The 23,399-nt window shown below is 41.8% G+C and overlaps 1 protein-coding gene across 2 annotated transcripts in view; it reads left to right on the top strand.

The window, feature by feature from the left end:
* Positions 1-23,399, top strand: part of TUB (TUB bipartite transcription factor) — a 1,920,898-nt gene that overhangs the window by 1,101,481 nt on the left and 796,018 nt on the right. For both annotated transcript variants that reach the window (XM_069623730.1, XM_069623732.1), the window contains exon 2: positions 8,736-8,777. In XM_069623730.1, the coding sequence (XP_069479831.1) occupies positions 8,736-8,777 (42 nt within the window). The remainder of the gene's footprint in view (positions 1-8,735; positions 8,778-23,399) is intronic.

Here is a 23,399-nt window from a genome sequence, read left to right as displayed (position 1 = left end):
AAAGAACACCACATTCAAACAACTCCATTTAAGCGGCCACTCTGTCTCACGACATTGCACATCATCTCAAACATTTCTGTTTCCAGAGTATGTGTGTACGTTCCTAAATAAACTATGATCAATAGTAACAATACTAGGTTTTTACAGCTACATAGCTAAAGAGGAAATAGGTGTAAACAAAACACTGTAGAAACAAAACGTGTCTGACTGACAAGCTCTTATGGAAATACAAAGAAAGAGAAGACATTCTTCGATGGCATTGATTTCTAACATCAGAAACCAGACGAGGCTTGGTCCTGGTTGCTCAGAGGAGCCCCCTGGATTCGTTGTCAATCAGAGTTTGCAGATACAACGACAAATAAAAGAAACAGAGAGAGCAGGAAAGAAGGAAGGAAAGGAATAGGCATGTTAATAAATGGCACTGTTGTAATTCTAATATTGCAGATGGATAGCTGTTATAACGAATCCAGTTGTTCTTTGAGAATGTGCAGGTGGTCATATTGTTAAAATTGTTCTTTAAATGACCAGCACATTTGGACACTTTACAGCCTAAAAGTACTTTTTTCCAATAAACAGTGATCCCACCATTCATTCATGTACTTGACAAAAGCATATAACAATCAAGGAGAGTGGCACGAGATATAATATTTCTAAAGTAACAATGTCATTGATAGATAAACCTCAAATCATTCGATCTATCATCCTTAAAGCCGTAGACAAAAGTGGGAAAAATGTCATCCAAAAGATTTCTGGATCCAGTTTCAAACTACTCTGGGAATTTAGATAATAATCCTGCTGCTCATTTGGAAAATTGAAAATGATGTTATTTTTGATATAGGAAGTAAGAATAGTACACTTATCAGAAACGCCTCAAACTCTTAGTTAACTCTGATCACTAGTTCTTGCACATTCGGAAAAGTGCATGTGCCACCAGAGACAACAATTATCTCTTTGTTACAGATACATTCACAGTATTTTGGCTTTTTTTCTTGAACTCACCACTGGGAAATAGTATGACCGATATAAAGACACTTGTCCGAGGTATAAGTCAACAGTAGTGCTCTTTTATTGACAGGCCTCCATACACAGACACACCACAGTGAGTGGGTCTTTAAGCAGTTGAAAAATCATGGATTATCTAATGGCCCCATTTACAATGATTTTGTTTTACAGGTCCTATGCCTGATCTTTCATGACAATTGATATACAATTGGATGTGATTAATACCTTCAGGTGTCAGTGATTGAAACTGTGTGCTGCACCAACATGCCAATGAGTAACCATGTATTGATTCATTCGGGTGTTTGGAGCTACCTGTCCAGGACCCATAGGAAAAGAAACGTTCAACTTTTGAGTCATGTTTGACATCCCGTAAAGTACTAGGTACCCGCCTGGTGTTAAGCTTTGATTTACAGTTATCTTACAGTTGTCTAAGCGCAAGTGTGCATCCATCTGTCCTGTTAGGTGCAAAGAGATACCACAGACATCTTCCCCTTTGTGATTGTTCTGCTAAATGGTTTTAAATGCATGTGCATGCTTACTGAATACCATTTAATGAAGCTTGGTTCCATGAAATAATCAAACATGCTGGACAATAGCACAATCTGGTTATTTCTCAAATGTTTTACTCTGTAAAGCACGTTATAGTTTCTCTGTGTTTGATCTGCACTTTATGTATCTCACAGGGGGTTTTATGTGCATAGGATATTGTGTCTTTCAGCCTGAGATCAAAGACTGTGGGATCCAAGTCCATGGTTTTAACCAGTGCCTTATTCCTCGCACCTTTACCGCCACTTTTATCTTTTAATTGCCCATATTTTTAGTAAATGCTACCCAGCAAATAAAACATCCTTATGTAATTGATTTTCAGTGCAATGTGAACAATTGCATGCTGACTGCTGAAACACATATTTTGAACTAGTGATTTTTTTAAATCATTGTCTGTTTGTTTTACAGATGTTTTAATCAAGTTATAACTATATTATTTCATAGCAAACAATATTTGCAAAACTGACAGTAATATTTATGTAGAAATTACCAAATTCACAACAAGTCTGCATATCTATTTCTTGAAGCAGTTGTAATTTAGTAATTGGTGCAGTTGACCAGTCCAACGTCCTTGTGCACATTAATGTAACGAATATAAATGTAATCAACAACACCACACACCAAGACATACAGACCTGCCAATCAACCATGAACCTGAGGGGTTCATACCCGATCTCACCTCCTCCGCCAAGTCCCTCGAGTTCCACATTGACAAACACCTCTCCTTCAAAACACACATAGCTATGAAAACTCAGACCGCTTGTTATCAGCTCTCCCTCCTGTGGAAAGTCAAGCCCTTCTTCCATCCAGACAGCTTTAGATCCACGTTCAGGCACTGGTCCTCTTCCACCTGGATGGGGGCAATACCCTCCTTGAAGGCTTCCGCTTGTCCTCCCTTGTGCCCAGGGGTGTTGCTAGGTCTGAAAAAGATCGGGGGCTATTCTAATGTTGGGACTGTCGGGACTTGGGGCTAGCTAACCTTTTGGCCATAGTCGCTGAGCTTCTATCTGGGGTTATGACCAAAAGACCCGGGGCAATATCTCCCTCAGCCCCCTTCTAGCAACGCCTCTGCTTGTGTCCCCGAGAAGTGTCTTGCACGTGGCTGCACACCTCATCAGGGGTCTACGCAGATAGGACCACATCACACTGCCCCTCATCAACCTTCACTGGGTCCCACTGCATGCACAAATCCCCTTAAAGTCTTGCTGCATCATCTATAAGGCAGTCACCCTCAAGTCACCCAGCTACCTCACAGAGAAATTAGCATCACCGGCGGACATAGCACCATCAGAAACCAGGACACGTGCAGACTTGAAATCTGCTACTGCAAAAAGGAAAGGAGCAGAAAACAAGCCTTCTTTCCCAATGCCCCAAGACAATGGAACCTCCTCTCCGTCAGCCTCAGACTCACCCCCATGTTCCTACAATTCAGAAAAGAACTCAAGACTCACCTCCTCAATGAGTCTCTCCTCCTCAACACCAAGACCATAATGTCACCACCTTACTCGCTAGATGCCGCCCACCCCTTCTTCCCGCCACCCTGTACAGCTATACCCCTCCACTATGCCCCTCTGAATTTTGCCCTGCTGTGCAGCAGTTCTGTTGTTATCTCTGAAAAGCAATCCATCAGGCATCAGCACTTTTGTATACCTCTGTAAAGTGCTCCGCTGCTTTACGAAGCTAGATCCATGCTAAATAAATAACATAAAAATAATAAATACATATATTATTTCTATTGAGCAAACACCCCAATGATCAATACACCAATGTGTTAGCACACACAATAAGCTAAATAACAGTTAAGCATTCCTTAAGCAGGGCAACATCAAAACATAATTCAGAATGTACAGATTATATTAACATGAAGATGTTGTCAATAGTCTTTAGTATGGAATTCTCTCCAATAATCGATAATGGCAAGACCTGTTGCTATTAGGGAAACAAACTGCCTTCTGGTTACAAACTGTTTTCATGGAAGAGCCAGTATATGGAGTGAAGTTGGGCAAAAAGTTCATACAAGTACAGTACCTGCAGCATTTACTACATAAATCACCAGGTTTTTCTGGAATATGCACTTTAAAGTCAGACATAGAATGACAAACCACCCCCAGACTGCATCAGCAACTAGTACAAACTTCTGATCATAGCAGCAACAGCTTAAAGTTGTTTCAAATCAGCCAATTAGCTGGCTTTTGATTTGATTTGAGAGACTCCTATAGCACATGAGTGAGAAGAAATAATGCATATCGTCACAGAATGGTACCAGTAATAATAAACAGCTATAGACAAAGGGTGCAGCTTAATTAAAAAGGTGAGTTTTTAGACATTGCCTAAAAAGGTTCAAACACTCCATACTTCTCCGATTGATGGCAAGAGAGTTCCAAAAATAAGGACCCAGAACAGCAAATCATTGATCATCCTGAGATGCATATCATAAAGTAGGAACCGTTAACCAATGTGTCTGTGCAGATGGAAGATCTCATGTCGGCCGTTAACATTGAATCATGCTAGATAAATACTATGGTACCAGGCCATGTAAACATTTAAAGAAGGCACACCGGTTTAAATAGGATCCTCTGTTTGACAGGCCGCCAATGGAGGGATCTTCACATTTGAGTTTGGGAGATGTTGGCACATGGTGAATAAGTCTATTCATCTAAGCCCATCTAACAGCTGCATTTTGTGCAGCCTACCAGAGAGACAAATGTCATTGTGGGATACCAGCTAAAATTGTATTGGCAAAGTCCAACTTAGAATTAAACACAGCCTGACCACAGCAGGCTTATATGCAGCTGGCAAAAAAAAGAAGAGCAAGTAGAGACAGTTGAAGCTTGTAGAAGAAAACAGAATTGAGTAGACTGCTGGTCGCATGACCAGACACTGCCACTCAGTTGCTCCGCCCACCACCACTTTTTTGCACCTTCAAAGCCTCTACTTAAGGTACAGCAGAAAAGATAAATAATCAGACAGGGTTACCGCCGGACCTGGAATGAGGCCCATGGTTCTAGCTGCGATAAAATGCAACAAAACTGGCAAGAAAAATACACTCTGAATAACAGCAAAACTTTTAGAAATATAAACACAGTTTTACATGCACATTTAAATAAATGTGTATCACTAATACAGCGCCTAAAATGAACTAAACAATTTAAGCTACGCTACATAGTCTCAAACAGCCACTTCACACGCATCAATTAACAGCATAATTCCCTAGGTTAAGCTGGCGATATTCCCTGACTCAGCTTGGCATTGACCCAGGGTCATTCATACATAAGGTTGCTCGAGACTTCGCTGCTCTTTTAAGGATTGCCAATCCAGGAGAGAGACAGCCCAGCAGACAGTCAGCTTGCAAGAACTGGACTCAGTCTTCCCAGGAACCAGCACTTCTGCCTCCTTCGTCAGTGAGTGCAAGAAAAAAAAGAATGCCCAGCAGCTCTGCCCCAAACCCTTTTCACAACACCCTTTGTCACTCAAGAGCACCTCCCTTTGACAAAATAATCCCACTAAAATATCACATGATTTCCTGTGTGCCTTTTAGCCGTAACACACACTACATTGCTGAACAGAACTTGCTACATTTCTTCCTAGCCCGCAACAATGCCATGATATAAGTATAAGGTATCTTCCCATTCCTCAGCTTACAAAGAGATTGAGCCTGCACATTTAAATCATTTTTCGTTTCCATTTTCGGAGCATCATGCATTTCGCTCAATCTGCATCCAGTGTATATCATGGACTAATTTGCACTAAATGTTATTATGGCAATCAGTTACATGTTAAATGGGGTTGGGTTAATTAGTATATTAGTTTCATGTTAATATTATTTTTAGTGCAGCTCAGCCCATTAAAAAAGCATCATGGAGCAAAGTGATCATTTTCTAACATGTTCTCGGTGCATTGGCATCTATTTAAAGTCGGCCTGAGACTCATACTCTTGAGTCCATCAATGAGTCTCAGACCCTTGGCCCTAGTTAAAGTTCAAACCCATGCCTTAATGCAAATGATGAAATGTGGAGTCTGATGATAAAATGTGGAGTCTATTGAAATGCGGAGTCTAGATGTTGAACTGTGCAGCCTAGATTTCTATCCTACAGTGCTGAGGCAAAACTTATGTATCTTCTGCTCTGAGGGTTATGAATCTTATCTTGACTTGATGAGACCATGATCCTTAAGATCTTGGAACCTGAAGTTCAGATTTAGTATTCTGGCAGTGGCTACAGTATGTAATTCCTGGAACGCTAATGCCTCAGACAAATGCCAATACTGTCAGGAAAGGCCTGAGTCTATTGAATGTTTTCTTCTCATTAGCTTTTTGTACCTGCAATATGGTAAATTCTATATGAAACCGGGGTTCCATTCATGTGAAATCAGAAGGATTAGTAACGCTATGAAACTTGGCCTAATAGTTTTTCCTGTCTCCAAATATATTGCTAAATCATGGTGGAAGAAATCTGCATTTTTGAAAGGCTCAGTGTAAATATGTACCATTTGTATTTATTGGATTGCTTTACTTGATGTTTAATGATTTTGAACCTACTCTGGATGCTATCTAATTTTCATACGCTTATATGTGATTTTAGTGTGATTCCTTGTTTATACTCACTTTTATGGCATAATGCCAAAGAAAAAATACTTGAGTGACTGATAATGATACATTTAGTTAAGAAATTAGCTACGTCTGTTAAATGGCCCATCTAGTGAAAACAAATGATTGCAGTTACCTGAAGTGTGCTGATTATGGAATTACCCTTTGAAGAGGACTATTTGTCTTTCTTGACACCTGTTGGCATCCACTGGTTCCACACCCAGTACGGCTGAGCCAGCTTCCAGGGTCAAGATAAAACAAGCACTATTGCATTGGCATAATACCAAAACGTATTGACAGGCCAGCAAAGCCACAGTGGTGGTGAGCGACATATGAACATGGTTTGCCAAAGAGAGCAAAGTAAAGCTGGTTGCTGTTGACTCAGGCTGAGCATGTTCTGGCAAGACGTTGAGTTTTTACATCCTTTGGGATATTCACAGTTGTCATTCTGCACATGTGTTATGGTATTGTTGGCAGTATATCTCAGGTATGATATTTTGGCAGTATTTATCAGCTATGATAATGCTGGCAGTATTTCTCAGCCCTTACTACTTTTCCTAAACATCATGCCCCAACCCTGTAATTATTCTTATGCATTTGATGATTGTGTCCGTTCAAAAAGGTGCCTCCAGACATACATTGGTACCAGAATTAAAATGAAAATAAACAATGGAATCTACAGACATTAAATAAGTCATATTTCAGAATGGAGATTGAATGAGCCTGTCTTTGCCGTCTGTCGTGCCCTTGCAGCAGGTGTAACATCACCCACCCGGCGTAAGTGAAAAGGCACTGCTAAGTGAAGTTCTGTTTTTTCCATTTCTTTTAAATTAATACTAACAGCAAATAAACCCGCTCAGTTTATCTGTTCATATATGTCAATTCTTCAGCCGCAAAGACAAACAAGGTTTATAAATGAAGTGGTTGAATACAAACGTGGCTAAAAGATTTCTATTACACCAGTATCCATTATAAGCTGCAATTAAGCTATTAACTCTTAAATTACAGCTTTGAAATAATACTTGTAGCCCTTCACATAACACAGTTTGATGCTGCTGCTTGATAAAGCAGCTCAAAGAAATCTCAGTGGGATTTGTTTTGGGCAGGGAGGGGCAGGTAATGGGTCGAAATGGCCGTAGGGATCAGCATGGCCAAGTCAATCAATGGGTGGGTAAATAACCAAACCACACACCCAGGTTGTGTGTCCCTCCTCGTATGTATGGTATGTAATCTCTCTCATATCGTCATTTCCGATGACAATAGTTTCGGCCTATAGGCAGTGGTTTCAGCGCCACCTATTTGCCAAAACTAAAAATGAGACTGAGCCAGTATCATTACCAAGCCGAGGTTGAACATTTAAATTCATTCTCACTGCACGTGGATGCTACACGTGTGGTATTTAGCTAAACGAGCCTAAGAACAAAGGGTTACATTGGGACAAACGCAACGAGATGAAGTGTACAAACATGCCTCAAGGCATGTTAAAATAGGCCTGGGATGGATCAAGCAGAGTGACGCTCCTCAAAGCACTGCAAAAGAGAAGTTACAGTACATTCTACCCCATAAGCCTAACGAACCACTGCAGCCTGATGACTAGTTAGTCATTTCATCGTGCCCAAAGGACAAGACAGCCAATCCTTAGCAGCGACCTCGCTACAAGCCAACAAACAGACCTTGCCTCAGGTCCCGCTTAATAATGGACGCAAGCGGAAGTCGAAATGCGTCTGCACAGTCTGCGATTAGGATAGAATAAGAGAAAGCCAGCAATTCCCTGGCCGGCTTGAGCTTGCAAGAAAGTGGAAGCATCACATCACAGCTGGAAAGAGATGATAAAAATAAAAAAGGGCAAACCGCATCCGCAGGTCAGAAAGTTAACAAGGAGAAACTCTAGGGTGCCAGTGCAATGGAAACGTCATTCTTAAATGCTTTCTTGTTAACATAATCTCAGAAACATTTTCAAAGGCTCGGTGCAGAAGGTGCACCACTGGTTATGTAATCTGGAAACGTGAGCTGATAAATACGTTTAAATAGTTCTTTGGATTTACCAAAAACAGGTATTCTTGTACCTATTTGCTGCCTTGTCATGTATGTAACCGATGTGCCTGAAAGCATTTCTAGCATCAAGATTCTTTCTTTAATGCATTATCTGAATGTGTTTTATATGTATTACTTTGTGAGAATTTGGCACTTTGCGTTTTTTAAAAAATATTACTTTCTTAGGCGGTTGCAAACAGTGCATTTTTTCTGCGCTCTGTTAAAAAACAGCCAGATCCAAGACATTACTCATTTGTACACTTTGCTTTCATTGAATATCTGTGGTAGCCAAGGTTTCGAATTTCTGACATATTCCTTTTAAGTTATACATTGTTTGCTTTTATCATGTGCTAGCAGGAAAAGGTCTGAACTCTTCAACCCAATCTTTACTGCAAAGTTTCATTAATTGTCATTAGCTTAACCTGAAACTGTCACCCGAATCTCTTAAAAGTTCAGCCAGACCCGAATCAGCCAATTGCAGCTTAAGAAAGATAATGAATACGTGGTATGTGGGGAGGTGAGGGATGGGGGGAGTGTCTCTAATGTGTGTTTCTCCTTTTTATTTCAGTTCATCCCATCAGATGACAACGTTGGAGCAAGCTGGAAATGGGTGAGTTGTGGGTATTGGGCACAGAATACATTTCCCTGTCACTGCAGTCACTTTGCTTAAAGTCTCACATATATGACACCCAAAAGGTTGTAGGTGTTTTATTATACACTATAGACACTAATAGCTTCTTAGATCTCATGAATTCCTGTCTTCTGCAAGAAGTCAATAGTTTGCTGTTTTTCAGTCTGGTGCCACATTTTCCCTTCCACTTCACTGTACCTTTAGCTACCTGCAAGGCAACCCTGCTTTTCATGAATGATCTCTAATGGTCTCCCAAACACACTGCCAATTCTCTGTTTGATCAAGATTCTGTTGTCATCCTCACACATAGAATTTCCCCCAAATCAGCACAGCAATTGTAATCAGCTTGTTGTCAGCTGTCACTTCATAGATGGAAAAGATGGAATTATCAGGGATTGTGGTCTACATTTTCAGACGCCGAATCAGATTGACTTCAATGTACTGTAATCCCACAGGAATGCCATTCACAAGCAGCTGAACTACATATTAAATGATCCTTAATGACTCGTTGTCAATAGGGTTATAAGGTGCTCTAAACTGCCCCCACACTCACACTCTCACTTGGTCGTTCTCCTGGCACATGTTATTCTTTGTATTTAAACCTTTTATTCTGCATGTGCAATTTCATGTGTTGTTTTTCAAATAAATGTCACTTTTCTTTTCACTTTTCCAACACAGTGTCATTGTGCTCTCCTTGTTGTCATTGCATTAAAGACATGACGTTGTGTGCTATCACAGAAATGCCCGAAGAGTGACATTTGTGAAATAAGCCAAAATGACACAACACTGGGAGATGTCACACCTGAATCCGCATCTGACTGGCCATTGACACACTGTAGAATCTACTGAAATTATTAGACACAATTTAGAGTTTAAGTGAAAGCTAATATCTGACATTAATATAAGTAGTACTGTCAGAGGAAAAGAGCAGGAACATGACAAATAATTTGATTGTTTAGCTGCCAGGAGCTCAGAAAATTGATTACTTATGTATATTTAAATGGATTTTTGGTAAAGCACTTTCTGCAGCTATGTATCCAAGTCAACCGGCACTGCGATCACACAAAGATTGAGCATTAACACAGGAAAACATGCCTGATGTTCACAGAAGTGGGATCTTTCAGTAAAGTTTAAGGTTGTAGACAAAGCTGGATGAGTAATCGTTGCAGGAGGGACAGTGGATGAGCCTTCTGTGAGAACTTGCTATTGAGTATATGAACGACGCAATGTAAGATCTTGATTATGAGCCGATGTGCGACCAAGGACACACGCAGCATGTCTGAGTTGTTCCTTCACGCCCCTCTGAAAATGCACAGAGGCTTTCCAGAGACTTTTTTGCAGATCGAAAAAGAACCCTGTACATGGAGTTGTATTGGGTCTTGCCACTGGTAAACAGTGCCCTTCTAAAGTGTCTGGCCTTCATGCAGGGGGTGTAAGATCTGAAACAGCGAACTAATGGTGTGACCATGTAGTGCTTTGTGAACGATACACAAGGTCTTGAACTCTTATCAGTAGTCAGTGAAAGGTCTTCACTCCCTGCATGATATGGTCAATGCATGTTAGACCAACATTTTGAGTCTTCCCAGGCATTCTAATCCTGCAGACGTGTTATCACATTACATGCTAGGACCAAGGCTATACTGAGCGCCTGCACACCTAGAAAGAAACGCTATGGCACTTGCTGATCGTGTATTTCTGTATTTTATATAAAGTAAGGCTTCGACTGTTTTATATCAATCTTACACGCATGCAGAAGGAAATCTGTTATGGTTTATTTTTATGTATTGTTTTTTTAATGCGCCTATACACAATGTGTTTGAAGGCGCAAGATGGTTATATCCGTGCAGATGACTGGGAATGAAAGAGAAAGAGGCCAGAACTATGGAAATGGACATTACATGACTATGATTGAATTTCATAGAAAGCATATAACGTTTCAAAGGTAGAACACTGCACAAGTCTGCCTTTTGCTGATCCCATGATGATGCCATGATGATCACCCCCTCTATTGCTCATTGCACACATTCCTTGAGATGGAGGGTGGTGGAAAGGACCACAGGGATTGTTGTTGCAGTACATTGATAAAAGGGCACGTCAGAGACACACGCACAAAGGCCCCTCTTTGGGCATGTCACCATTCAATGTAAAATGTTCCTAGAGCGTGTACTGAAACATAATTCCTACCCATCCCTTCAACCCTAACAAACCCACCCATCCGTAGCGCCTTCATGGTCCTGTCCCCGTGAGCACTCCATCATCAGCTCGCCCTGCCAGTTTTCCTCTCAGGTCTTTCCCATCATACCTCTATGTAATAACATTCCTTTAAATCCTCACCCTAACATTTGCTCTTTATCATTGACAATTAAAGTGCCACACAGTGGTGTGTCCCTTTTCAGAGGCAATCTGTGCTGCTTGGGCACCTAACCTCTCTCTAGTTGTCAATTTAGCATGATGCATTTCCTCCTAACCTCCCAGAGGCTGATCCAACATGCTTGTTTCCTCAATCACATATTACTCTGTGATGTCACCTATGAATCACAGATGTTCTTTGCCATTTAGTTCCTCAATTTCAGCTTCATGCCCCCTTCAAACCTCGATGTCTTAGGGATTCATGCTCTCTCTCTCTTTCTCTCTTTCTCTCTCTCTCTCTCTCTCTCTCTCTCTCTCTCTCTCTTTCTCTCTCTTTCTCTCTCCCTCTCTCTGTTTCTCGCGTTACCTCCTCCTCTTGAACGGCTTAGCACATGCCCAGACCTCAAACGCCTCTACCGAGTGCTTTCAGGGGAATTTGAAATGGGGGGATCTGGAAATGGGTTTCAAAGTGGGTGATGAAAGTGGCTAAGGCAAGTACCACCTTCCCCAAACAAATAGCACATCACAAGACCACGCAAACATGTATTTTGGGTCGTGCAACAATGTCTTAGGTGGACTTGCCTGCATGCTGTTAATACAACGCCCTCTGGTTCTATTTCTAAATTAGCTGCTTTCTGCCAACTAATCCCTTTCTCACTCAGGATATAAGCAATTCAATGAGTAAGTAAATCACCCTCATTCTGTAAATAAATCACCCAAGCCCATTGTGCTTACTAGCTTTTCTTAAGTGCTCATCAAGGGTTTCCACTCCCCTGATGTCTGTCTGCCCTGCAATAATCTATAGCTTTTACCCTCCTGCATGGATAAGGTATGAACTTGGGGCCATTTCTTTAAAAGCACAGGTTGAGTAGCGCTTATTAATGCTATTTTCCAAACTCATGGCTCCCAGACCTAACTCTTTATATCAGACGTTAGGGGTCTCCTTTGCTACTCTACGCAATTCTAAAGGCAAATCCAACTATCAGGAGCTTTTTCAGACTAGATGTGAAATAATTCTGTTTAAAGTTGCCTCTGATCTGAAGACCATTATCATTAGTCCCCTGAAGGCAAAACAATGTTTTCTATTATGATTGGATAATGACAACAGAAGCTTTTCATTGCTATCCATCAATGAGTCATCTCACACATGAGCATAAACGATGAGGAACTCTCTCCTCAATATTGACACAATTCCCTAATCGCTATTTTAGAGGGTTGTTATTGAGGTTGCGATGGAATTTGCAAGTACAGTATTGAAGAGGTCAAATTTCAAGCAATGAAATGCAGTGCAGATTTTTCAGTCTTGTCCCAGAAACTTCTAAACATCTTGTGCTAGACTGCGCAGAACTAACAGTGCGCAGAAATACATATCTGCTGCCCCTCCTAAAATATCAATCAATATGCAACACAGATAACTTCTGAAAACGATGCCTAAATATACAAAATGTGCATGAGGACTTGGCCGTGGCAGGCTTTATAAAAAGTGTTAACCTTCTGTAATCCTTGAAAGAATTTAAATAATTGAAATAATGGAGCCCTTCTTATGTTTTTGTTTATGTTCTGGTCATGTCCGGCTGAAATTCTAAATGGGAGGATCTATGCATAGGTATATAAGCTTACGTTCTACTTCTTTCTTTTTGTTTTAGGATTGTTATTAATTGCTTAACTGAATCTAGAGTATTTTAGAATGAGGAAAATATGTCTAAGTATGAGGATATGTATATTGTCTTGTATTTATACTTTCTGTGATGAATTGAGTTACTGTTAAATTGTACTCTTCCTGCTATTTTTCTCTTTTACATTTCACTTTTTCTTTTTCATAGGAAAATATTTTGTAAAGGTTTAATTTAAACCAAATACAAATAAAAAAATAAAAAGTATGCACATATTACCAAGGGATGCAACAGCCTTCTCAAACTAAAGGCTGTGCCACTTTATATTTGCGTCCACTGTAAAGACAGACTTAAATGTATTGACCTATCCCAGGCATACTTTACCCTGTGTTCAGCTCTTTGCTCTGGGGCAGGATGTATGCTCTGGGAATAAAAAAGTTCAAGATGGGACTTATGATATGCACCCTCAATGATAACCCCATACAAAATATCCATTCGAATATGCAGTAGGGTGCATCTGCATTATAATCGATGCACTACACTTCTGCCTCTGGGGTGGGGGGGATGAGAACTGCGAGCCCCCATGCAACTTCAGCTGGTCCAGAAATTACCCAGAAAAAAGGGGTGAAGTGCACATAGCACCAATATGAGCTACTTGCTGTTTTACATAAATTCAAGAAGCATTTTGGGAGCATAGGAACAAACACAATTTGTTATATATGACATATCTGGGAGGGTGGTTGGAGCCTGCAACCCTTCTGAGCATATACTGCACACCGGCCTTCCTCCTTATTTCACTTATAACACCATAAAAATAAACTGAGAGCACAAATTATGAGTCAAAAACCTTCATGTGGCGAGATTTAGAATAGTCAAATCAGGTTCTGGCTGTCCTGGCAGGCGGATGGCTTCACTTCCCTGCACACATTTCATTCACAGTGTGCATACCAGTTTTGTATAAAGCACATTATTCTTCACTGTGATTTTCACATGCATTTTCAATGATCACATTATTGTTTATTGAGGTATCGGTATTCGTTTTCAGTGCTTTTTAACTCCTACATTTCCTACAATATACTGATGGTACTGCATGCTACAAAAAATCCCTTAACTATAATATTGCTCTACGGTACACTGTATTTATACATGTGAATATTATACCCGGCTCTCCACTCAATATGTCCTTTGAATTCCACATTATCGAATAAAAAAGCATTGCGACCCTACTTGTTCCCTAGTATCATTCATATTATTTTCTTGTACTTTCCAAACACTTTAATCAATACTATTTGATATTACATTCGACTTTCAATTAGTAACAACATTTAAATCTATTGTTCCTTTTTTGTGATTTTTGTTAACATATGTAGACAATCAGTCCATTGTCCTTGTTCCTCCCATCCCTGGTTACCTTCAATATAAATATCAGTCTTGCTTCTATTTTTATCTCTGTCACCCTCTCGTGCATACGTCTGCATCCTTTTACCAAAGAAATCGGACTGTGCTCACCTCCCGACTAGAATGTTCTTTGATCAAATGCAGGGCTGTAGGGTATTGCACAATTTCTCAGCAAATTGCATACAAATGCTCTTTTATTCTGTAACATATCTTCCTTTTGGTACTTCATACAAAGAATGTGTTACACATGCATATTATTATTATAATTATTTAAACAACATAAGTACTTGTACAATTGATGAATTCCCTTATAACCTGTACTGCTGCATTTTGATTTAGCCATCCCAAATTGTGTTATTCTGTTTTTGCCCACTGTTGCTAATACTTGCCGACCTGCATACCATATTGCACTGTATCTGCCTCAATTACTGTTATTTGTCCACTTACATATTGCGTTGAATCTGCCCATCTTGGCTTTACAAACCTTAGCACCACATGGTACTAATGTGATTCTGCCCCAAACCGCTCATATACTGCCCTGAGGGAATATTTTGCTACAGGGACTGTACCAATTTTTCGCAGGCACATTGAACCTGTCGAACCATTGTGATGTTTACCCACCAATATATTGCACTGCACCAAACTCGCCTTCTTCTTTGATTTACACCCACTGTTACATCTCATTTAATCTTAACTTGCTACGATTACGTTAGGCATCATGGCCTCCTTCCGCAGGGTCACCCTCGCTGTGGCCACTATCCTACCACTCTTCCACACAGTCACACCGACTAACCTCTTACCCCCACTGCAATCGCCAACACTATACAAAGCAACTTCCACCCCACCAGCCCAGGTCAACATAGACTCACCCAACAACCCACTTAGTCCCTCAGAATGGATCCAGCGCTTTGCTGTTCAACCGACACCACTGATACCTTGCCCAGTGACAATAAGAAATCTGAGAATGGGCTCTCGCTTCATAACCCAAAGGTCTCTCACCAGGCCCTCGGTGCAGCCTTCTGTATCAAAACTATGGCCCTTCATGCCACTGGCTCAACAGAAACTACAGATACTGCTGAAATATACGGATTACCACCTCCTACTTCCCAGCTCCGGGCTGAGCTTCATACCTCCTACCCCTCTATCAAAGGAGCACTTATCAATGCTCGATCACTGGTCTCACACGCCCTTGATATTGCCAACCTCATTGCAACCAATGACCTAGACCTGCTCGCCATTACAGAAACTTGGCTCCACCAGGCCGCAGGCCCACCACTGTCCTTAGCCGTTCCTGAGGGTTATACCATTCTCAGATCGGACAGAGACTCAGGCAAAGGAGGCAGAGTAGCATTCATAGCAAAAAAGTTGGGGCTCAGAACCAACTCCAAGACCGTTCTCCCATCGGCAGAACTCTTGTCAGTTAAGCTTTCCATCTCAACTACCCAAACTATCCTCCTACACCACATCTAGCGACCTCCAGGTCCCATCTCCTGATTTGAGGAGAATATCACTGACCTGCTAACAAACAACACCAAACCTAACTGACAAATCATCCTGCTAGGAGATCTCAATTTAGTACTCCATGACCCGAACAACCTCAGTGCCACATCCCTGGAGAACGCCATCTCCCAGCTAGGTTGTAAGCACCGTATCACCGGGCCTATGCACAACAAAGGACAAACCTTGGATTGGTTTGCAGATTTTAACTGCTCTACAACTATGGTCCAGAACAAACCTACTGCCTGGTCTGACCACCACTGTATCTCTTTTGATATACGTGAAAATGTACCCTGCAACCCTACTTCACTATTGGCCCCCAAATTCTTGCCAGAAAAAAACAGAACATAACGCGCCCTAACCTTCACCCCCTGATTTATGATATCTTGGACCCATCCAACTATAAAAATCTAGATTCAAACAAACTTCTCAACCTCTATAATAAGTAGACTCAGCCCTAAACATCATCGCCCCTATCAGACTAACATAAGCCAAACCAACAGCCCATCTCAACAAATGATTCACTAGTGAATAAAAAACCCTATGAAATGCCAAAAGAGTTGCCGAATCTACCTGGAGAAAATTGTCCACACCTCCTAATAAAGCGTTGTTCACTTCAGCTGCAGCCACCAACAAACCTTCCCTAACAGCCACTAAAAAAGAGATTTATAACAAAAGAATATGTAACGCCAAATCTGGCACCAAAGAGCTTTTCAGCACCCTAAGAGAATTGGAGTTCCCAATCCCACCCTCAGAAGTATGCGTAAAGGATGCAAATTGGTGCGCCAAAATACATAAAGCTCTTGCTCACAAAATCTCATTTCTTCAATCTAAAATACATTTCTTCAATATGGTCAGTGGCTCTGTCACTAGTCAACCACCTGTTCACCACATCCCTTCCTGCCCTCCGTTTTCCTTCTCACCATTCTCACCGTCTAAAGTTGAAAACATCATCAGAGGCTTACAACCATCTAGATGTCAAGGAGATCTCCGTCCTGCCACCACTATTCAGGAAGTCGCTAAGGACCTAGCTCCTTTCATTGCCACCCTGATCAATTCTTCATTCCAGACCAGTACAGTCCCTAATAACCTTAAAGAAGCCTGGGTCATGCCCCTCCTAAAAGAACAAACCTAGACCCTAATATCCCGACTAATTACAAGCCTATTACCACCATCCCTTTCCTCTTAAAAATATTAGACAGAGTGGCGTACCTTCAAATCCAGCAACATCTGGAGGCTAACAACCTCCTGGGGCTCAGACAATCTGGTTTCAGGCCTTCGGTATCTATGGGAACTCCATCAAAGTGGCTAAGGAAATCAAAACGGTAGGAGTGTACCTTGATTCCACCCTCTCACTTAAGAAACAAGTGAGTGTCACTGTATCAACAACTGCCTATACAAACAAACTGATCAATGCTTGCAAAACATTTATTTCGCCTAATAGCTGCATCGGACTTGCCAGGGGCTTAGTACTATCTAAGATCGATTATTGCAGCACTCTCTTCCTAGGCTTTTCTGAACGGAACTTGAATAGACTTCAAGTCCTATAAAACAACGGCCTAAGATCAGCATTAAGTATCCCTAGATCCAGCCATATCGCCATCCTCAGACAGAACACCTGTTGGCTTCCAGCGCGCAACAGAATATCGCTCCGCACCTTAGTCATTACCCATAAATGCCTATCATATTCTGCCCCTAAGTATTTATCGGACAAATTCACTAAACATCAACCAGATAGACCAACTAAAACTCCTTACTAGCACTGCCTCACCATCCCGAGATACACACTTAAAAAAGCGGGAGGAGCTACTTTCCCAGTTCTGGCCACCAAATGTTGGAACTCTCTCCTCTCACCTTCAGAACGGAACCCTCCCTCTGGACCTTCAGAACTAAAGTCAAGAGTTGGCTCTTTGACAAAAAACATTGACGGACTACCTGCTCTACCTGCTTCTATTTACATACTTTAGTTGTCCTTCCTCTATCTACGCGGATCTGTGTGAAATTACTGAATACAAAAGTCCGACCTCCAAAAGTCTGATTTTATTTCTCAATTTTTCTGCAAAAATATATGTGGGGGAGACCCCCACAATCCCCCCACCTACCTTACCCCTATACATTTTTATTCACTTTGCCCCCCCACATATATATATATTCAGAAAATTGGGGGTCAGACTTTTGGGGGTCGAACTTTTGGTATTAGGTAATTTCGTACAATACCATCTACGCTGCTTGTTTCACATCTCTATCCATTTGCACTCCTGTCCAAGCTGTAACCATGGACAACATTGTGTCGAGCTTACATGTATTTTTTTATATATCGACTGTACTTTTTTGGAAATTCGACTTACTTTGTAAACCTTAGTCGATTTCTACCTCTGTTGTTATAATCCTTGTATGCCTGTACCATTGTCTCAAGGTTTTGCGCCCAGATGCCCCAGGGCTCGGCACACTATATAAATAAATGAACTAAACTAAACTAAACTAAACTAACAATGTTCCAATTAGTATACATTGTGAATGTTTTAATTTTAGTTAAGACATAATAACACCTCGAGGGCACTGTGGAGCAGCCAAGCCAAGATGGTGGCTATGCTCTGTGTATAGCGGGTGATTCTATCCAGGTTCTATCACGCCTAATATTCGTCAGACCTGCAATTTCAGGACAAACATACAACTGCGAACACGCTGATCGGTCCTATGAAATCCAAATTTTTTTGAGATCTCATGATCCAGAGATCTGTGTCCTGCCATGGACATTGGTGTGGTGGGAGACTGGGCCATGAGTGGTGCGGCAGTGCCTGAAGTAGATCGGAGACTGCACGGCTGGCTGGCTGAGCCAGCAAAAGAAAGGACGGAGGCACTTAATGCAACAGTGAGAAAGCCCTGCTTCTCTCTGATACGCGTGGTGGGATACAGCAGCCCTTCCCCTGCCCTACATTCCCGAGTGGCACATCTCCAAACACTGCAGAGAGACTAGACAACCTCCCGCTGCATCATTGAGTGTTGTTTACTCTCCCCAGACTGAGCTGTGGCTCAGTGGTCATGATCTGCCAACTGGACTAGTGGCTAATGTGGATAGGGCAAGATAGCACCTGGTGCCGTCATTGCTACTTTGGCCCACCAATCTTTAGTTACAGGCTTCCCGCCGCAAGGCAGAGGTCGTTATGCAGCACTTTTGACTCTCTGATTGCAGTGAAGGGGCATGCAGCATTAAGCCTCTTCTGGTGTCATAGTATATAGCCCTGCATCTTCAGCAACTAGATATTGCAGACAATCATTCTACGTGAGAGGCACTATGTAAACTGTCTGCTGCCTTATTCTCTTGCTTGTGGTGACATCCAGGTATTATCAAGCTGTTGTCTCGATACACGGTTGCAAAGTCATAACTCTTCATTGACTAACATTCATGCTACACTATATACCACTGCACACAGTGGCAAGGCAGATTTTGGTACCAGGGGCAGATATTAGGGCACCAGCCGGAGGCTTGGGGTGCACTGGGCACCAGGCAGGAGCTAGGGGGTTGGCCACCCTACTCTCCTTGCCTCTGCCACTGTCCGCACAAACTGCACCGTGACAGCGGCGCACCAACGAGATCAGGTATGATTAAAAGGTGCTGGGAGCAACAAGAGCAGAGGCATGGATAATTTTGTGTAAAAAAACTCCCAGCCCTACTGACACTGTTGCTACTGTGACACGCACACTGGAGAGCCATCTGCCACCAACTACTGTAGAGCCTCTTAATATGCAGCAATGAATGGACACACTGCAACAAGGATTCACTTCAGTTAACGAAAACTGGATGACATTAACACCAGTTATTATTATTTATTTTTTATTAGTGTTGTGACCATACGTGACCATGCACATTCAATTAGAGACACAAAGGATTACCACTGTGGAAGGTAGAATGAGTATTGCAGGATAATATTGACTTACTTCAAGTTACTGTTGCCACCCTGTCGAATGATGTGAACACTCTAAAGGCCAAGTGTTATGATCTAGAATTGAGATCCCGCAGAAACAATATACGTATAATAGGGGTGCCTAAATACACAATGCGGTGCAATATGGAACTGACAATAGAGGAGCTACTAAACAAAATCTGGATATAACAGTGCTATCACTGCACTTCACAGTTGAGTGCGCCCACTGAGTGCTTGCGTCTAAACCCAAACCAGGAGAATTTCCTCGCCCCATTACTGCACATATTTTGAATTGTAATGATAAGGACCTGATAAGGACCTGATTCTACACCATACCAGAGTCATGAAAGAACTCCAACTATACTTGCATAGCATTCATATTTGTCCAGACTTTACAGTGGCAGTATAGCAGGAACAGTGCACGTTCCTGGTTGTTAAAGAGCTACTATTGGAAATAAATATTTCATATGCAATCCTGTTCCCCACGAGACTCAAATTTCAATATAACAACTAAGCATACTTCTTCACTGTTCCAGCAGAAGACATATCCTTTATAGAATCCAGAAAGCCAGTGAGCGACCTCTGCACTGCATTCTCAGCCTCTCCAAAATTAAGCTTTTGCCAATTGATGTGTCCAGTTCCTGATTGTTTCTCTATAGGTCCATTGTAATTTTACAGCCTATGGGTTTGATTCTATCAATCCTGTTAATCTTACAAAACTATGTAGATGCCCATTCTAAACAGTAACAGTTTTCCCCCCTGCAAGTGCAAATGTTGTGTGTTTGATTGTGGGGTTTGGGTGCTGGGGTTTTGCACTGCTGATGATACAGGAGCAGTGGGAATGTTCGGGAGCTAGGTAATCCGATCAAAGTCCGGAAGATAATAACGCATGCTGTCGGGATTGTCAGATGCATGAAGAGAACTACATACTTTAGACAGAGAGTATACATTCTGCTTCTCAGTCCATGACATATCCAGTGTGATACTTAACAGTGAAGGTAGCTGCACAATTTTACCCCGAGCCCTATGTGATCACTCCCCGATACTTCTGATGATACAACTGTTGACAGAGAGTGTTGCAGGAGCACATGACATCCTTTTTTGCGAACAGCGAGGGGTCAGTTCCTTCCACACATTTAAGACATATGTTAAAGGAGTAGCTGTGTCGACCAAATTCATGGTCCTTAAGAGTATAAGAAAAGACCAAGACAGTAGTGAGACTACGCTTAAAAAACTGAAACACTGCTATGCAAGAAGACCCTCACCAGAACTGCGAAAATAAGTTAAGACAATCATAGATGCCTTTAGAGATTGTGCGCACAGAGAAGTAAAGTTTATGGCTACACCAATTCTTGCCAGAAAGTACGGCAAGGCTGATAGGCCGGGTCAAACATTTGCCCCCTTGTAAGGCCTGAACAAGTTAATTGACACCGTTAAAAACAAGATTAATTGTTGGCACATACTAATGAGAACATAAAACATGTCTTCTATGAGTTTTAATCAGAACTGTATCGACGGAAGGGGAACACCTCATTGGATGAGACAACACAATATCTGAGCAAATACTGACTAACTTACTGTCCAAAGAGGCAAGCAACTGCATGGAGGTGACCTTAATGATAGAAGAGATTAAGACAGCTATAATGAACTTGACAAACGGTAAAGACCTGGGCTTTGATGGTGTGGGAGGAGAGTTTTATAGGGAATATTGGGATATGTTGGCCCCCTACTTGTTACAACTTTGGGATGAAGCCCTTTTGAAGGGTGCTTTACCAGAAACGGTATGTGAGGCCATAATGATTGTATTACTTAAACCATATAACACAGCAGAAGAAAGCGGTCTTACAGACTGCTGACCCTTGTACATATAGATGCCAAAATATTCACCAACGCGCTGGCATCCAGGTTGTCCTTCTTGATGCCCTACATGGTCTACGCTGATCAGTTGGGCTTTATTCCCGGCCGCTCTACAGTGCTAGATTTAAGAAGATTGTATAATGTAATTGCACAGGTATCCCCAGAAACACAGGTAGTGGCATGTCCTTAGACATGCAGAAGGCATGTGACACAGTATCATGGCCCTTTCTCTTCCAAATACTTTACAATTATGGCTTTGGAACAATTTCATCTACTGGGTCAAACAACTTTATGCAAGGCATTATGCTCATGTCTGCACCAACGGGAGACGGCCCCAGACCCTGCAGTTAGGGGGTGGAACCAGACAGGGCTGCCCCTGTCCCAGCTGCTGTTTGCCTTAATAATTTAACCACTACAAGATAAGAGACGTGCCAAAAACAGCAGAGCTGGCCTCTGGCTAGTAGGGAAATCAGAAGTTATATCTTTATGAGTACATTGAAGTCCCTGATTCAAACTTAGCAGGAGTGATCGACACTCTGGTGGATCATGGCAGATACTCTGCCCTACATCTGAATAGCAATACATCCAAAATATTCCCCTTAACTTGTGGTACAGCGGAAACATCCAATACATAGGGGTTGAAATGGGCTAAACTCATTCTGCTACATGGGGATACTAATAACTTGATGCCCCTCCTTAGCAAGAGACTTAAACTATGGAAAATATATGACAGCCATTAAAGCTAACTTCAGAAGGTAGGGACACATTCCAATGTCAATTGCAGGGAGACCCTCCTTGATTAAAAGGATAATATTAGCCAAATTATTGTATATGTTTCGTAACATGCAGCTGTGGCCGGGATGCACACTCGTTACAGAACTGAATAAAGTATGTACCTCCTTCCTCTGGTCCAATGGGTAGGTCTGCATGAAGTGGATGCACTTAGCCTGGCCTTATGACACAGGGGACTTAACGCTGCTGACCTGGACTTATATTATCTAGTGGTGCAGATAAACTTTGCAAATTACTGGATAATGGACGATAACAACTTACCACATGCTAAACTGGAATGGGCACAAGTTAGCCCAGCATCACTATTGGTGTTTCTGTCAGGTGGCCCACATCAGACTATGCACTGGTTGGATCCAGTGGGGCAACTTAAAATGCAGTGCAAAATTTAAATAGGAAACCAAATGTCACGTCCCTTTATGACAAACGACCTCCATGATGGGGATGCCTATATTGTCGGCCACCACAGACAGGAACATTGAGAGGGTCTGGAAGGTGGGTACTATTTACACCGTGGGGGACTTATACATATAGAGAGCATTGCGGGCTGGTAGGACTTAAAATCACACATAGTCAAAAACCCATTGCAGGCACTCAACTATCTTTGAATGAGATCCAAATTCATGTCACACTGGCCAACATTCCCTGAGGAACCCCCCTCACAAGCATGTCTATTATACATATTACTTGAGACCTCAGTCAAGAAGAGTATCTCCATGCTATATAAGTTGGCAACAACCATAGATACATCTACAGGGACAAACGCCAGGGCCAAATGGGACGATCATCTCCAGACAGAGTTTGCAGACTCACAGTGTAAGGCCATATGTGGCCTAACAAAAGGGGTGTCATCAAACTCGAGATATCGCCTCATAGACTTCAAGGTTCTTAACAGATTGTATTACCCCCCACATCTAGAAGAAGTCTCTTCCATACTTACAATGTGAAAGCCTGCCCCAGTTGCCATACTGTGAATGCCACCCTAATTGATTTGCTGCTCTTTTTAACTGATATTCGGCATTATCTGAATCCAACGGTAAGGGACTGCATGCTGGAGTATTTATTCATTTTATTTATTTTGGCATTTGTAGAGCACACTTAGTGCCTGATTCTCAGAAGCGGTTTATAATGCCACAGTCCCATAGGAAAACGCTCTCTGAATCGGGCCCTAT

This window comes from Ambystoma mexicanum, chromosome 11, assembly GCF_040938575.1.
Source record: "Ambystoma mexicanum isolate Mex_15411 chromosome 11, UKY_AmexF1_1, whole genome shotgun sequence".
Classification (NCBI taxonomy): Eukaryota; Metazoa; Chordata; class Amphibia; order Caudata; family Ambystomatidae; genus Ambystoma; species Ambystoma mexicanum.
This window is presented reverse-complemented; position numbering and strand designations above follow the sequence as displayed.